Source organism: Prunus avium, chromosome 3 (genome assembly GCF_965620075.1).
Source record: "Prunus avium chromosome 3, drPruAviu1.hap1.1, whole genome shotgun sequence".
Taxonomy (NCBI): Eukaryota; Viridiplantae; Streptophyta; class Magnoliopsida; order Rosales; family Rosaceae; genus Prunus; species Prunus avium.
Genome location: NC_142286.1, coordinates 39,690,082 through 39,705,078, shown reverse-complemented (window position 1 = coordinate 39,705,078; position 14,997 = coordinate 39,690,082). Strand labels below are relative to the sequence as shown.

General features: G+C 39.9%; 3 protein-coding genes across 8 annotated transcripts; 1 reads left to right on the top strand and 2 right to left on the bottom strand.

The window, feature by feature from the left end:
* Nucleotides 1–10: 10 nt before the first annotated feature.
* LOC110756747 (aldose 1-epimerase family protein) lies at nucleotides 11–2,634 on the bottom strand. The gene is made up of 9 exons (XM_088250925.1): nucleotides 2,386–2,634; nucleotides 2,141–2,240; nucleotides 1,810–1,884; nucleotides 1,616–1,672; nucleotides 1,376–1,533; nucleotides 1,142–1,273; nucleotides 836–938; nucleotides 628–727; nucleotides 11–527 (listed from the first exon to the last, which is right to left on the bottom strand). The coding sequence occupies exons 2-9, from the start codon at nucleotides 2,216–2,218 to the stop codon at nucleotides 310–312; spliced, it is 921 nt and encodes a 306-aa protein (XP_088107051.1). The 5' UTR covers nucleotides 2,219–2,240; nucleotides 2,386–2,634; the 3' UTR covers nucleotides 11–309.
* A 1,437-nt stretch (nucleotides 2,635–4,071) lies between these two features.
* LOC110755857 (Tetratricopeptide repeat (TPR)-like superfamily protein) lies at nucleotides 4,072–9,222 on the top strand. 5 transcript variants are annotated; one of them, XM_021957165.2, is made up of 5 exons: nucleotides 4,072–6,512; nucleotides 6,600–6,666; nucleotides 7,150–7,263; nucleotides 7,371–7,463; nucleotides 8,052–8,650. In XM_021957165.2, exon 1 carries the CDS (start codon nucleotides 4,286–4,288, stop codon nucleotides 6,437–6,439), a length of 2,154 nt encoding a protein of 717 aa, XP_021812857.1. In that variant the 5' UTR covers nucleotides 4,072–4,285; the 3' UTR covers nucleotides 6,440–6,512; nucleotides 6,600–6,666; nucleotides 7,150–7,263; nucleotides 7,371–7,463; nucleotides 8,052–8,650. The 5 variants fall into 5 exon arrangements, with proteins under 5 accessions (XP_021812857.1, XP_088105975.1, XP_088105974.1 ...); XM_088249849.1 differs by lacking the exon at nucleotides 6,600–6,666 and adding an exon at nucleotides 9,031–9,222 and having other exon boundaries at nucleotides 4,073–6,512; nucleotides 8,052–8,113; XM_088249848.1 differs by lacking the exon at nucleotides 6,600–6,666 and adding an exon at nucleotides 8,657–9,018 and having other exon boundaries at nucleotides 4,073–6,512; nucleotides 8,052–8,113.
* Nucleotides 9,223–11,026: 1,804 nt separating this feature from the next.
* Nucleotides 11,027–14,958, bottom strand: LOC110755974 (uncharacterized). 2 transcript variants are annotated; one of them, XR_015834481.1, is made up of 3 exons: nucleotides 12,539–14,958; nucleotides 11,686–12,415; nucleotides 11,029–11,586 (listed from the first exon to the last, which is right to left on the bottom strand). XR_015834481.1 is itself a non-coding variant. In XM_021957321.2 (2 exons), exons 1-2 carry the CDS (start codon nucleotides 14,582–14,584, stop codon nucleotides 12,299–12,301), a joined length of 2,163 nt encoding a protein of 720 aa, XP_021813013.2. In that variant the 5' UTR covers nucleotides 14,585–14,958; the 3' UTR covers nucleotides 11,027–12,298. The 2 variants fall into 2 exon arrangements, 1 of the variants encoding a protein (XP_021813013.2); XM_021957321.2 differs by having other exon boundaries at nucleotides 11,027–12,415.
* Between the last annotated feature and the right edge of the window lie 39 nt (nucleotides 14,959–14,997).

The following is a 14,997-nucleotide window of genomic DNA, read 5'->3' as shown; positions in this document are numbered from 1 at the left end:
ATAAATGAAATAAAAAGAAACTACGGCACCATGAATCTCATTCACTTGGCAACATTTTAATACAAATCACATATTCTTTACCATCAGCGGCAACATAAAGGAAAAAATTCCTGTTGCCAATTTGTGACAATGAGACCCTGCAATGATATTCTCACATTTTACATGCAGCTAGTTCTGTCTTGCTCCAAGAAAACCTAAAGTACCTCAACCAGGATAATACATGAACAAACCAAGAGGATGTTTCTGGTCCATGAAATAAGGCAACTTACATAAATTACAATAAGACCTCCATTTACTCCACATAATTGGTCAGTGAAAGCCATGAAGCACCTTGCGAGGATCCAACTGCCCACTGCAATAGCTTGATGAAACAGTAGAGAGTTCTTGACGGCCTTTCCACTCTTCGAAAGGCTTCAACACAATTGGGGTTTCGATGGCTGCAGAATCTACACATAACATGGTTTTGTAGTCCTCAACCCCCAAATCAGGGACAGTCTTGGTCTTTTTGTCCCAAGGGTTCCAGACAACTGCAAATCACACGATTTTCCATCATACAAGTGACAAAACTATCATTTCAACAGAACGGAAAAGTAATAATTTATAACAATAATCAAAGATCATAAGAACCTGCATCTGGCATGCCATCCTTCCGCAGAACAAACGTTCTCTTCTTCTCATGGTCTATCATCGCTATCTTAGTTGGGGTGTCCAAATACACTCTGTTGACCTGAAGAGGAACAAAAAATTGAGAAAACAGAAGCACATAACTTAATGAGTTGCCACCAATTCATAAATATGCTGCTTTTAGAATTAGAACAAAAGAAAAAAGTGGTACCTCGCCATCAAAGGTAATAGCATCTGCCTGCTCCGTGAATCTTTCTCTACGCGCCAGATTGTCGAAATAATCAAGTGTCTCCAAGCCCTCAACACGCACTTCACTGCAAATTAAACAGCATCATGCAACCTCTCTGAAAAGCATAACATGCAATTTCTTCCAAGCTCAGCTACTAATAAAATACAGACTCAACATACAAGTACGTTTTTTTTATAACATGAACAGTACATTTGAGGAACCTTGCAAAATTCAATCATAGACCTACAGAGGTAGTTAAGCAATAACTTCTATTTTTACAAGGCTCACCTGATATCTGATACAGACAAGTAGTTGCTCAGAGCAAAGGTAAAGGAGAACGCCTTGCTATCTGTATTTCTAATGCGGGGAATCAAAGTGAGCTTGCCAGCACTGAGAGAAATACGAAGCCGCAACTCAAAGCTTAAACAATCCACCAGAAAAAGGATTCACAGGATTAGACAAGTGATGATGCACTTCTGCGTAAATCATATCTAATTAAATGATCAGGTTCTGAGAGCATACCTACGTGGCCAGGTCTTCAGATCCTCTTCAGCAGACTTCAAGATCAAATCCACTGATGACTGATTGTTAGTTGGAGGCAAAGGTGAGGGGTCATTATCTAGCGACCACAATCTGTTCCTTGCGAATCCGTGCTGCTCCAGTGAACCAAGATTTCCAAACTGCAAGAAGCAGTATACAGAATGCTCAATCAGAACAAGAACAGAATCTTAACATGCTTGTAGTAGTTTCTCACTGTCCAACCTGTGGAAAGCAGACAGGTATGCCTCCCCTGATGGCTTTAGGTGGTTTCCAAATAGCCTGCACAGGAACAAAAGGAATGGTTAGAGTTGTTGCTTTGGCTATGAAATTAACTTTTACACGGCCTACTTTAGTCCTTAAATTGAAACAGTCTCAATCAAACATATTTATGAAGAAATTTTGAGTTGTTTGTATACCTTGCTACTCATAAAGAGCAGTTCTTCTCGTCTTTCGTTCTTCCACGAAACAACCTGCCCACCATACAGGAGCACCTGCAAAACATTTGATATCAAACAGTTGGTCACCACACTTTGCAGAGAAGAAAACTGAGAATATCTGATAAACACCCCAATTAAAATACTCTTGTTCATTAATTTGACACCCCTTTTACATCTATATCATGGACCAATGATAAAAATTTCAACTTTAGGCCATCATATCTATAAGCTGCCAAAATGAACGAGGAAAATTACGAGTGCAGTGGCAGCAAAACAGAGAGAACATAATAATTGATTGAAACCAACCAACCTCTGCTGAAGACCCCGTTGGCTCCGTGAGTATGATTCGGGGCAATCCATTACCATCATGTACTATATTCAACGGCATCGTTCTGAGCCTAAACCTCTCTCTTACAGAAACCCAAAATAAAAGGATACATCAAGATTAGTCTTTGACAACCAGTACAGAGAACAATGTAAGAAAGACAAAATCTTTCCAAGAAAAACAATGAAGAACCCGAATGAACAAGCGTAACAAGATATGGGTTAGCTTACGTTGATTGCTATTTTATATGGAATGTTATCGGCTTCTGAGTTTGAAGCAGAAGAGGAAGTAAGCCCAACTGTGTGTTGGGTTCGTAGAAAATCTTTGCTGCAATGTCACATGGCCATAGATACGATATAATAAAATGAATGAAAATGAATTATTTTATATCTGAGGGGAAGAGAAAGAGAAAGAGAGACAGTGAAGAGAAGGATATCCAAACAAAGAAAACCAAGTGTGCTTCGCCTTTTATCATCGGATGCTCTGGTGTCTGGTCCTTCCTTCCATCTCTTTCAGTTTTTTCGCAGCACTCGTGTGTTTCGCACTACAGATTCTCCGCGTGCACCTTCAATCTCTTTTCTGCCACGTACCGTAAAGCTTTTGTTTTTGTTGAAAAACTATATGCATTAGTTTTTTTGGTTGCCAAAGTTAGGACGAGGAGCATTATTAGGAGTAAACCACCTATTAGGAAAAGGGAAATCACTTTTGGGGTTCTGATATTATCTTGTTTGTTTTGTGTATTATTTTAAAGCGTGGCACTGCCAGGTGGAGCATTATATTATTAAGTTGTGACAAAACAAATATGTATAGGTGTGATGTATTAGGATATTTCATAGGTCGGTTTGGGTTGACTCATGTTTGAGTGGGCAAGGACGAAAAAAGGAAAGAAAATAAATAACGTGAGGTTTTGGCCTACCTTTTAAACTTTGGGTTATGCAACCTTTGCATGGAATTGAAAATGACCAACCAATGTTGGATACGATTGCTGGGACCAAATAGACAGGTATAGGCTAAATAGACTCTAGCCTAATACTACTTTTTACTAGCTAGCTATTTGTTGATTTGTTGATTTGTTGATAAGAAAATGGGCGGTGGCTAGAGAATGAGAGCCCAAGTCCAATGAGCCTGACCACAGAATGATTGATGGCTAAGAATTGAGATCTTATTTGTGTCTTAGAGTTCGCATTGGAGAAGCCCCCTAGAAGAAAGTTGGATCCATCTTTTTCAATTAGAAAATTCAAAGGATTCGCCATTGAGGTATATCTCAGTTGATTGAGCTTTTTAGCTCCTGTAATCACTTGTACTAAAACAATCAAAGACTTCTTAGGTGTGTCGTCACTAATGGATCAAATCAATCATAATTTATTCGAGAGATTCACTATTATACCAAATATAGAAATCCAAATTATAAAAAAACTATATATAAAATGGACGTTAGAAACACACCCAAAGCCCATTTATAATATAACAGAAAGACTTTTAATTTCTTTTAAATTACAAAATTGCCATTGCTTTCTTAAAACAAACTCAACCCCAAAATCTCATAAAAAAAGCCCAAAACACTCAATAGGACATCAAAGTAATTTAATAATTAAAATTATATTCAATAGGATCAGCTATTATTTTTTGAATTTGTTTATAATTGTAATGCTAAGAATAAGTATATAACTAAATATCTCAATTTTATGTTATTTTATGTATTTATCTAAAATGAATATATTTCCCAACATCAATTATACTTCAATTATTGAAGTTGAAGGTGCCACTTGAGACTGAACAAAATTGAGACGTCTGTGTTTTTATGGTCTCAAAGATTGTTGCATAGTGCGGCGGTCAATTGCATATGTCATGCTGATAAACCATATATGCATCAATAATTAGAATCATCTCTCGCGTGCATAGCCGGCAATCCTTTATAAAAGATTAAGAAAAGACTTTCATTGGGTTCGACTTAGACCCACTGAGACTTATGGGCTGAACAACTTGGACTACCAACGAAAATCGATCTGGGTCTTAAGACCCATCATAAGCCAACGCCTGCAAATTGCTTAGGCAGAGCCCAGACGTCAACTGCAAGTACGTTTCAGATTGTGAGTTTTTGTGGGTCTGCAAGTATATTTTCTTTTCTGTATGAAAGGGAGGGAAGTACTTGTTAATCTGTTTGAAGCATGTAACAGCGGGAAATCAGTGGCACAATTGCACTCTCTGACCCTTAAAGATGGCCTCGCCCATGACAGCTTCTTTGCCACAAAACTCAACGCTTTGTATGCTAAATACGAGTCACTTGGTCATGCCCGCAAGGTGTTCGACGAAACACCAAACAGAACCGTCTATCTATGGAACGCCACACTCAGGAGCTATTGCAGAGAGAATCAATGGGAAGAGACATTATATCTCTTCCATAATATGATCTCTGATTCAAGAGGCAACGATGAAAAGCCTGATAATTTCACAATACCCATTGCTCTGAAGGCCTGTACTGGGTTAAGGGCACTTGCATATGGCAAAATAGTACACGGGTTTGTAAAGAAACATGAGAAAGTTGCATTGGACATGTTTGTGGGTTCTGCATTGATTGAGTTGTATTCTAAATGTGGACAAATGGGTGACGCTTTAAAAGTGTTCAACGAATTTTCTCAACCGGATGTGTTTTTGTGGACTTCTATGGTTACTGGATATGAGCAGAATGGCAATCCTGAAGAAGCATTGGAATTTTTTTTCCGAATGGTGATGGTGGGGCGCGTTGATCCTGATCGGGTGACGCTTGTTAGTGCTGTTTCTGCTTGTGCTCAGTTATCAAATTTTAGACTTGGAAGTTGTGTACATGGTGTTGCTATTAGGAACGGATTCAACTCTGATTTATCTTTAGTTAATTCATTGTTGAATCTCTACGCAAAGACAGGTTCTGTCAAGACTGCAGCTAGCTTGTTCGGGAAAATGCCAGAGAAAGATGTTATTTCTTGGAGCTCCATGATTGCCTGTTACACTCACAATGGGGCTATACTAGAAGCATTAAATCTTTTCAATGAAATGATCGATAGGGGAATTGAACCTAATTCAGTAACTGTGGTTAATGCATTACAAGCATGTGCAGTGGCAGGTAATTTAGAAGAGGGTAAGAAGATCCATGAACTTGCTACTAGGAAATGTTTCGAGTTAGATATCACAGTAGCTACAGCTCTGATTGATATGTACATGAAGTGCTTAGCACCTCAAGAAGCTTTCGACCTTTTCAAAAGAATGCCCAAGAAAGATGTGGTTTCTTGGGCTGCATTGTTAAGCGGGTATGCTCAAAACGGAATGGCATACAAGTCAATGGGGGTTTTTCGCAACATGTTGTCAGATGAAACTCAACCTGATGCTGTTGCTATGGTTAAGCTTCTTACAGCTTGTTCAGAATTAGGGATTCTTCAACAAGCTCTTTGCCTCCATGCTTATGTGATTAAACGGGCCTTCAAGAATAACATCTTTGTTGGAGCTTCACTCATAGAGTTATACTCAAAATGTGGTAGCATAGACATTGCTAACCGATTATTTGAAGGGATAAAGGACAAGGATGTTGTTATTTGGAGCGCAATGATTGCAGGTTATGGAGTTCATGGACAAGGAGCAGAAGCTTTAAAAGTTTTTGATAAGATGGTTAAGCACTCAGCTGTTAAGCCCAATGATGTAACATTTCTCTCTGTTTTATCTGCTTGTAGTCATTCAGGTTTGGTTGAAGAAGGAATCGAGATATTCAATATGATGGTGCGTGAATACCAACTGAAGCCTGGACCTGAGCACTACGGAATAATAGTTGATCTTCTTGGCCGCACAGGAGAGCTGGACAAGGCCATGGAAATTGTTGAGTGTATGCCAAACGCATCTGCGCCCCATGTTTGGGGAGCCTTGCTTGGTGCGTGCCGGATTCATAACGATACCAAGCTTGGAGAGGCTGCAGCAAAGAGTCTTTTTCTGTTAGATCCTAATCATGCAGGATATTACATACTGCTCTCAAATATATATGCCATGGACAATAAATGGGAACATGTGGCGGATCTTAGAACTTTGATAAGGGAGAAGGGGTTAAATAAGATGTCCGGGCAGAGTGTCGTTGAGGCCAGGGGTGACATCCATAGTTTTGTAGCTGGAGATAGACGTCACCAAGATTCTGATCAGATCTTTGGATTGCTAGGAACATTAGAGGTGAAAATGAGAGAGGAAAGTTATGTTCCTGATGTTGATTTCCAGCAACATGATATGCATGGAGGATGTTTCACAGATTTGAAGTGCATAAAGGCCTAAGCTTAGGTGGTTTAATAAACCAATTGAATGTTAAGCCTCTATGTGAAATGCACCTGAACCCATTTGAAGTCAGGTATAGACACCTGACCCTCTGATTTAGTCTATTCAATTTTTGGCTCCCCTCTTGCTTGCTTTAATGTATTTCTTTCTGCTTGTTTAGATATGTGGTTGCTTTATGATCCTCAAGTTGCTTTCTGACTCGAAAATTGCTGACCTCAAACCCTAAAGTGAGTGCGAGGTTGACGGTGGACAACACAATGGTTTACCAAACCCTAGAGCATTGCCTTAAAGAAGAAACACTTTTTTTTCAGTTCAGAAACCCTTACTATACTTCTACATTAATATTGAGAACTCGAATTTTTTTAATTTTATTTTCATAATATTATGTGCTCTTAGGGGTAGCAAGAAAGCCTCTCTGTTTAGCTAGTAGCAACATATTTGTTCATGTCTGTTTGAAGAAAAGGAAGAGGCTAAAGCCCCAATCAAATTATAGGCATATTGTGATTGTTAATGGTTTTTTCTATTATAATATTTTGACTAATTTAAAACATGATATCAAATTAGACAAATGTTTTACTTCAAATTTACTGTTGGATGTGTGGTTTAACATTAAAGACGAGGTACTTTTAGGGTTTCCTTCCAGTGTTAAGTATTGTTGAATTTACAGTGAATTAATACTTATAAATATCAGTTTTGTATGTTTACTGAAGGATATCGATGCTCGCAATTCTTGCAGTTGAAGTACTCAACACTTTTGAAAGCGATTGGGTGCTTCAATGAAAGCTAAGAAGCTTGGTTGAGGAGGATACAGTGAGTTATGTAAGGTACATACGCCCTGCAGCTGGCAGTACTGGAGTACTTTCATTTTCTAGATTTTATTTTGTAATATCTATTGTACGTTTGATATCCTATAATGTATGCTTCTGAGCAGGGAGCCTTGCCTGATGGTGGAGAAACTGCAATAAAATGTTGAACTTACTCATTAGTAGAAAGGACTGATCCTCACATGACAGTCTTCTTGGAGGTACTCAAAACCCTCTGCTGTTCCTAGGATTACTCCAAGCCTTTGTTTGCAGTCTAATGCTATTTTTGTCTCTAGGTCTTTCTTCTATATGTAGGTGGCACAGAGTAAATAAGATGTTATAGATCCTAAAGTTATTCAAAATTTAATATTAGCTACTTATATATTTTGAATCCTGTATTAGGGCAATAGCTTAACTATCCATGATTGTATACCCCTCTCTCTCATCATATGACTAATCATGTGATGATAGAGATAGAGAGAGTTATACGACAAGGGATATGGAAGTTTCTCTTCTGTATCAGAGTTGGTAGATATCAATTCCAAAAGATCCCCTAATTACTAGTTTACGAAGTTTATTAGTCACATTGATGTATGCTTATAGTAGTCGTCATCCATGTTTCTCCCCTGGGATCCAATTATTGTGATAACTTCCATCGTATTTTAGTATGTACACACACATGTAATGTGAGGACTGAATTGTGTTGTCATCTAGTTTCTGTAAAGTTCTTTTTATTGATAAATATTATTATTGGGTGAAAATTTTGCATTTTTATGCAAAAACTTAAAATGATGATGATTACTTTTCAGCTGGGGCAAGGTTCCTTCTGCAATTGCATTGATTGGTGGCACTGATCCCTGTTACTTTACAGGTACTCACGTTAGAATTATTTTCAAAGCATCTTTGTTTTTCTGGGCATACTCCAGTTTCCAGTTGTCTGTTTATCATTCTTATTCAATTTCGATGAGTGTGCAGCTGTGAACCCTGTCTGCAATGTATTAGTGAAGAATTATTGGTAAACAATGCATTACAGTAATTTCCTTTAGAAAGTTGAACTGTCAGTATTGAGGGTGGGTGGTTATATTGTTTCTTGAGTTCTGATGTCTGTTCTTTTCCTTATCCTATTGTTTACCTTGGCATTTCTTGCCTTAGTGGATGCCTTTTGCTCTTGTGGTGAATTTCATGTATCTAATTTTGTGTGACTAGTTCTACATCATCTTTCATAACAATTATCCATATGCTGGACTTCCTGTTTTTCTTCTCTGTTCTCTTGTAATTACCTTTCTTGATATCTGTCAATCTTTGCTTTTGTGCTCTCTCTCTCTGCCTTCTCCCTCCCTCCCTCTTTCTGTGAATACTCTATTTACCTTGGCCTTCCAGTATCATGACCCACGTCTTTACATTTTCAATCCAGGTCATGTCAGCTGTTTGAGATAATCCTTCATTCATTGTAACCGTTTATATTCTGGAACTTTTGCCATCATGGTTCTTCTAATATATATTTGTAGTCTCATCAATCAGGTCAATAAATATCATTTCGTCATTAGCTCCATAATTATCGTGTCCAAGTTTTTAGTTGTTCCAGGGAAGTCAATTCAACTTGAATTTGAATGGTTGCTTAGATGCACAATACGGGAGTCCCAACCATTCATATTTCATATTGAATACCCTGCCCTTGAACGACTATTCTTTGACCATCACAATAGCTGGAGCTAGTGACGGCTACAATATTTGTTGATCTGGTATGTAATATTTTCTTGACCTGGTTGATTCAATTTTTTGGTTCAGCTTCTGATGCTATCAATTGCAATTCAGATTGGATTTAGATGTCTGGTTGGATAACCTCGCTGATGGGGCAGTTGAGAAATCTCGACCGAACGGATATCCATCGGACTCTGTTTTTTATTTTTTATTTTTTATTAATACTTTTTAATCTCTGATTCACTGTAGCTGGCACAAAAAAGTGGGCGTAAATTATAGTATAAATGCTGAATAGGGCCTGAAAAATGTTTTCCCTATTGGATAAACATGAACAATAGGGAAAGACTAAGACATGCATAAAGGAAACGTAAGGCCTAACAAAAACATCTGGTAGCACAAAATGGCTACAATTCGAAACTGATACAATTGTGCTTGGGCTCCAAATTGCTGAAATCAAAATATCATTATTGGGCTAGAAACGATGTGTGCTTGAAAAACGTAGGTATTCAACCAAAAAACCCAGAAATTAAATTATTGAACCGAATCATGGGGAGCCCGAATTTTTTTGGCATGCTTTCTTAATTTAGTGGCCCTGAAGTTCACCCAATAATGTGAAAGAATGCCCCAAATAGGCCTGGTAATTTGGAAAAATGCACAAAATCAGCCCATTATTTTGGAAACAGGCCCAAAAGTTGGCCCAATAAACTGAAAAAGGTCTAGAAAATGGCCTAGTAATGTGAAAACAGGCTCAAAAGTCGGCCCATTGATTTGGAAACAGGCACAGATGTAGGCCCAATAACGTAAAAAGGGCCCAGAAGTTGGCCAATAATCTAATAGAGGCCAAGGAATTGGCCCAATAATGTGAAAACGGGCTTAAAAGTTGGCGTAGTAAATTGGAAACAGGCCTAGAACTCGACCCAATAATGTTAAAAGGGGCCCATAAGTTGGCCCAATAAATTGAAACAGGACCAGAAGTTGGCCAAATAACGAGAAAACAGGCCCAAAATTGTTAAAAGGGCCCATACGTCAGCCTTATAACGAGACAGGCCCAAACTCGGCCCTGTAATTTGGAAACAGCCCCAAATGTCGGCCCAATAAGGCAAAAAGGGCCCAAAAGTCGACCAAATACTCTGGAAATAGGCCCAGAACTCGAGCCAAATGGCCCAGAGGTTGACCCAATAATTTGAAATAAGCCCACAAGTCGACCTCATAATGAGAAAACAGGCGCAAAGTCAGCCCAACATGTGAAAACGACCAAGAAACGTCGGCCCAATAATAAATTATTGGGCTGTCAGGAATGATGGATTAGTGGGCCCAAATATTTACAATGGACCCGAAATCATATTTTTGGATTATTAGTCTGAGAGGAAATTTATGGAGAATATCATAGGTTTTGATCTGATGCAATTAATTGGTACAAAAATTGAATGGATTGTGCCGGATGTTTCGGACCCATAAATAGTAATGAGGGTGACTATCAAAACTTTCCAATTATGGCCCAATAGCAAAGAGAAGGCCCTACTGAAAAAAATCAACTATTCTATGACCATCAATGCATCACTTTGGATGTAGTTTTGAGATAATTTATATAGGAAACCAATGAAAAAAAACAAACCAAAAGTTGGCCCAATAAACTGAAAGAGGCCCAAAAAATGGCCCAGTAACGTGAAAACAGGCTCAAAAGTCGGCCCGTTGATTTGGAAACAAACCCATATGTCAGCCCAATAATGCAAAAAGGGCTCAGAAGTTGGCCAATAATCTAAAAGAGGCCCAGGAATTGGCCCAACAACGTGAAAACAGGCCTAAAAGTCGGCCCAGTAATTTGGAAACAGGCCCAGAACTCAACCTAATTATGGAGAGGCTAGAATGAGGAGGTTGAGTGAGGAGGTTATTTGAGGAGGTGAAATCTCACCATCAACAATTAAAAACAAAGTACATTGGGGGGTCCACACCCCTTTTGATGGTGAGATGGGCCTCCTCAAATAGCCTCCTCACTATAAACCCTCATTATAGAAGCTCCCACCTAATTACGTTAAATGGGCCCATAAGTTGGCCCAAAAATTGAAACAGGACCAACAGTCGACCCAATAACGAGAAAACATGCCCAAATTTGGCCCAAAAATATTAAAGGGGACCATAAGTTTGCTTATAACGAAAAAAATTAGCCCAAAGTAGTAGGCCTATTGATTTGGAAATAGGTCCAGATGTTGGCCCAATAATGCAAAAAAGGCCCATAAGTTGGCCCAATAATCTAAAAAGGGCCCAGAAATCGGCCCAAAAGTTAGCCCAATACTTTGGAAATAAGCCAAGAACTCAGCAATGTGGAGATGACATGACATGTACATTTGAGATTTCGGTGAGTTGGGGCGTTGCATGGCAAACAAGTTTCGGTGCGTCTAGCTTTTCGAAGAGGAGAGTACAGACAAACATGACTGGAGTAATCTATGACAATACATCAAATCAAATATGCAATTTCTCATAAACCAAGAGCGATGGACCATGCAAATTATGACCTACCGCATAACAAAAATTGGCCGAAAATTTTAGACAAACGAGAAAATTCAAGAAATGGTAACAAATATAATATGCACTGCACCTTACCAATTGTCTTGTTCGCCAAAACCCTTTAGCGTTATAATTATCCTGAAGAAAAAGAAAAAACTGTAAGCCATAGCTAGAAACTCAAAGAACGAGGGACGAGAAGGCCAATCGATACAAAGAGCCAAAAGTTCAGAAATTAACCTGAAGATCTTTGCGCGAAGCTACGTAATGGATGAGCCTGTGATTCTTAGTTTTCTAACGTTCTTCTCTCTCTCTCTCTCTCTCTCTCTCAAAACGATCTAGTCTTTAATGCTTTATTCGGGTCGGGTCTTATCCATTTTTCTTGTGGATTAAGCATATTCATTACATTATAGGGCATTCCGAAACAGGGCTGTAGATGATAAAGAGAGGGGTGGTTACAACTTACAATAAGCCCAATGATGGTGCCCATGAGAATCAGACCAACAAGCCCTAATTAATCAGAGATAAAATTGACAAAATTAAAATTACTTGGGTATGGTGGGTGCAATGTGGTGGTGACATGACATGTACGTTTGAGATTGAGATTTCAGTGAGTTGGGGCGTTGCACAGCGAACAAGTTTCGGTGCATCTAGCTTTTCGGAGAGGAGAGTACGAACACACATGACCAGAGTAATCTATCCGTAGCAGGGGCATGTATATTTTTTGTGTGTTCAAAACTTTGGCTATATATTTCTCCTTCTAACAAGGAGGACAATTGTATGACTCTAGTCTCTAGGTAGGTTATGTATATTATTCTCCTTGTAACAATTTTTTAAGAAGAAAAAAGAAAACTTAGTTGTATGAATGGGCACTGGTTTCCTCTCTAGTTCCAGAAGCAAGGACGAATTCTACATATAGATTTTTGAAGGCAATCATCACTGTCATCAGCAAAGGACCCATAATCGCTCCCTGTAATTACAAAAACAATAAGGCAATTCAAACTCCATTAATTTAACTTTAACTGAGAATAATGTGCATGCAAATTGCAATATCATAATTAATAATTAAAGGTCTGGAAAGAGGAAAGTTTACTTCCAACATGGATGGGAAAAGAGCAATGCCACCAAGTATGCTAAGGCCAGTGAGGTAGGCATTCTGTCCCGGGATCTCATCTTGGATGGCAGTTGTCCCATACTCCAACAGTATCTGATGAATTGCCGTCAACAAAATGGCATCTATATATCTTGCTTCCATGGCAAGTTGCAGCGCCGCGGGGATCGACAGAAGCCAAGCCGGCGTTATTTGCAAAACGGCACTCATTAGGGCAAGGGAGGTAGACATGTAGAGGAAATGGATGCGGTAGAATCTGAACAAGAGATATGTGAGACACCCTTGAAAGAATGTGACCTTAGCAGCAGCCAACAGCACACTGCTCACAGCATGATCAAGCACTTGGGCGCATCGAACCCTCGTGGATTTTGAAAGCGGCAGCATCCCCAGGACATGATCCATAACGCCGCCGGAATCAGTGGTGATCAGGTAGTACAAGAGCCAGAAGAACACCGTCAATTCGAAGAAGAAATTGAACAATCCAGCGGCTCCTGAAACCAGAGAGACTGCCATGAAGAACAACAAATTTGCACCTCCCGCCAAAACCATGGTACCACTAGCAAGTACCCTTCTTGAGACGTCCAGACCCTGTAATAAAAATGCTTTGGTTTTCTCAGCTAAATCTTCCCTGGCAATCAAAGCCCTGAATTCTCTAAACACGCCGTCAATATCCTTATAAATCACTCCCCATTCTCTGTTCTTCACCCTCGATTGGATGCTATGCAACTTGTCCGACAAATTAGGCTGAACATGAACATTATTGTTGCTAATCATTTGTTCATGCTGATGATTAAGATAATCACCATTCCTGCTAATACTCGAAACATCGACGGCCTCCGATTTATTACTCTGCGACATGGGATTATGGTCGTGATTAGTGCTCAAATAATGCCTCACGCTGTCCACAACCTCCGTCACATTGTAATGCGCCGCCAAAGAATCGATGTTCTGTGAGATGGTCTCGTAAAAATTGGTGGCATAATTATCAATCAATTCTGGGATTTGGTTCTCATTCATCCATCTCTTAAATCCAACCCTCTCTGCATAATTATAGTTCATCTCTTCCAAATGAGCTTTGAGTGAAATCACAGCGCCCTTCCCTTCCATTGCGATCTTATACGAAAAGAAAACGAATCCAAACACAGACCCAACAATCATAACCATGATCAAGCCAATCGCAACTGTCGTCTTCAACCTGTTGAGCATCAAACAAGTAATGTACCGGCTAAATTTGCCGCCCAAATTAGCAGAGCCAGAGCTATTGTTACTCTTATCATTGTTGTTCTTGGATTTTAATCTACGTACGGACGAGATTGCCGAGAGTGTGTTTGCAACGCCAGGATCGATTAATATGCTTCTATAACCAAGGGCATAGGCGACGAAGCAGGCAAGTGCAAAAGCCGGGACAGAGACGAGGCCGATGCTCTCGTAGACGACGACGAAGAGGGCAAAAGAGATGAGCCATTGGATGAGCTTAGAGAACCTGATTTGTCGTTTTCTGCGGCGAGGCTTTTTGGGGCGGCGGAGGAGGCAGCACTGGATGGCGGTATGAGAATCGAAGAGGGAGGCGGTGGTGGCGCGAAGAGCAGCGATTGGGAGGGCAATTAAGGTTTCGAAGAGGCCGAGATTGAGGGAGTGGGACCAGAAGGAGACGAGGGCGGTGTGGAGCTCGCGAAGAGGCATGGAGCAGAGGATGGCCCAGTGGATCGGGCGCCAGTAGCCTTGGAGAAGCTTGGTGACGCCGTAGAGGAGGGCCAGAGAGAAGGCGAGGCCTGCGTGAGCCATGGCCACGTACATCGCGATGCGAACATGAGGGTCGTCGATGGGCAATGGTGATGACGACGATGGTGGGGATTGGAATTCCGGTTCGGGTTCGGGTACGGGTGGTGGGGGTGGGGGTTCGGAATGCGGGTTGGGATCGGCATCGGGATTAGAGTGGTTATTTTTCCTTTTGCGGCGGCGATGGTGTTGATTGGTTTTTGTGGGAGGAAGAAGATTTTGGGTGATAATCGGATGATTTGATGACATTGATAACCATAATTTTGTTGATTAAATTTGGATGAGACAAGGAGGAGGGTGAGTTTAGCCATGTGTTTAAATTTGGATGAGATTTAATTAATTATTTATTTATTTATGGGGAAGAATTATCCGAGACTCTCTGCCTCCTGCTTGCTACAAGTGTTAAAAGGCCCGCGCGAACTGAACTAGAAGTCTAGACGACCACACCCCAGAAATGGAGAAAAAAGAAACGCTTCAGCTACCGGCATGCTGGTTCTACATTTAAATAATTTAATTGGTACTCTGAGGAGGCGGGAGATGGAGTTCCCGCTACTAGAAACATCCCGGTCGGGCTGTTGTATTTTCTTCTCTTCTAAACTACTCTAATTTAACTTGAGTGTAAGGTGGTGGTTGTGTAATTTTATTTTATTTTTTTCAATTTG

Bases quoted from the DNA above. Each gene is read 5' to 3' on its own strand.
- LOC110756747 (XM_088250925.1), bottom strand. From the start codon at position 2,218: ATGCCGTTGAATATAGTACATGATGGTAATGGATTGCCCCGAATCATA. The intron at 939-1,141 runs GTGAGCCTTGTA...TTTAATTTGCAG, and splicing joins TTGTCTGTATCAGATATCAG to TGAAGTGCGTGTTGAGGGCT. The intron at 528-627 runs GTTCTTATGATC...TGTGATTTGCAG, and splicing joins GGATGGCATGCCAGATGCAG to TTGTCTGGAACCCTTGGGAC.
- LOC110755857 (XM_088249849.1), top strand. From the start codon at position 4,286: ATGAAAGGGAGGGAAGTACTTGTTAATCTGTTTGAAGCATGTAACAGC.
- LOC110755974 (XM_021957321.2), bottom strand. From the start codon at position 14,584: ATGTCATCAAATCATCCGATTATCACCCAAAATCTTCTTCCTCCCACA. The intron at 12,416-12,538 runs GTAAACTTTCCT...TTGTAATTACAG, and splicing joins TTTTCCCATCCATGTTGGAA to GGAGCGATTATGGGTCCTTT.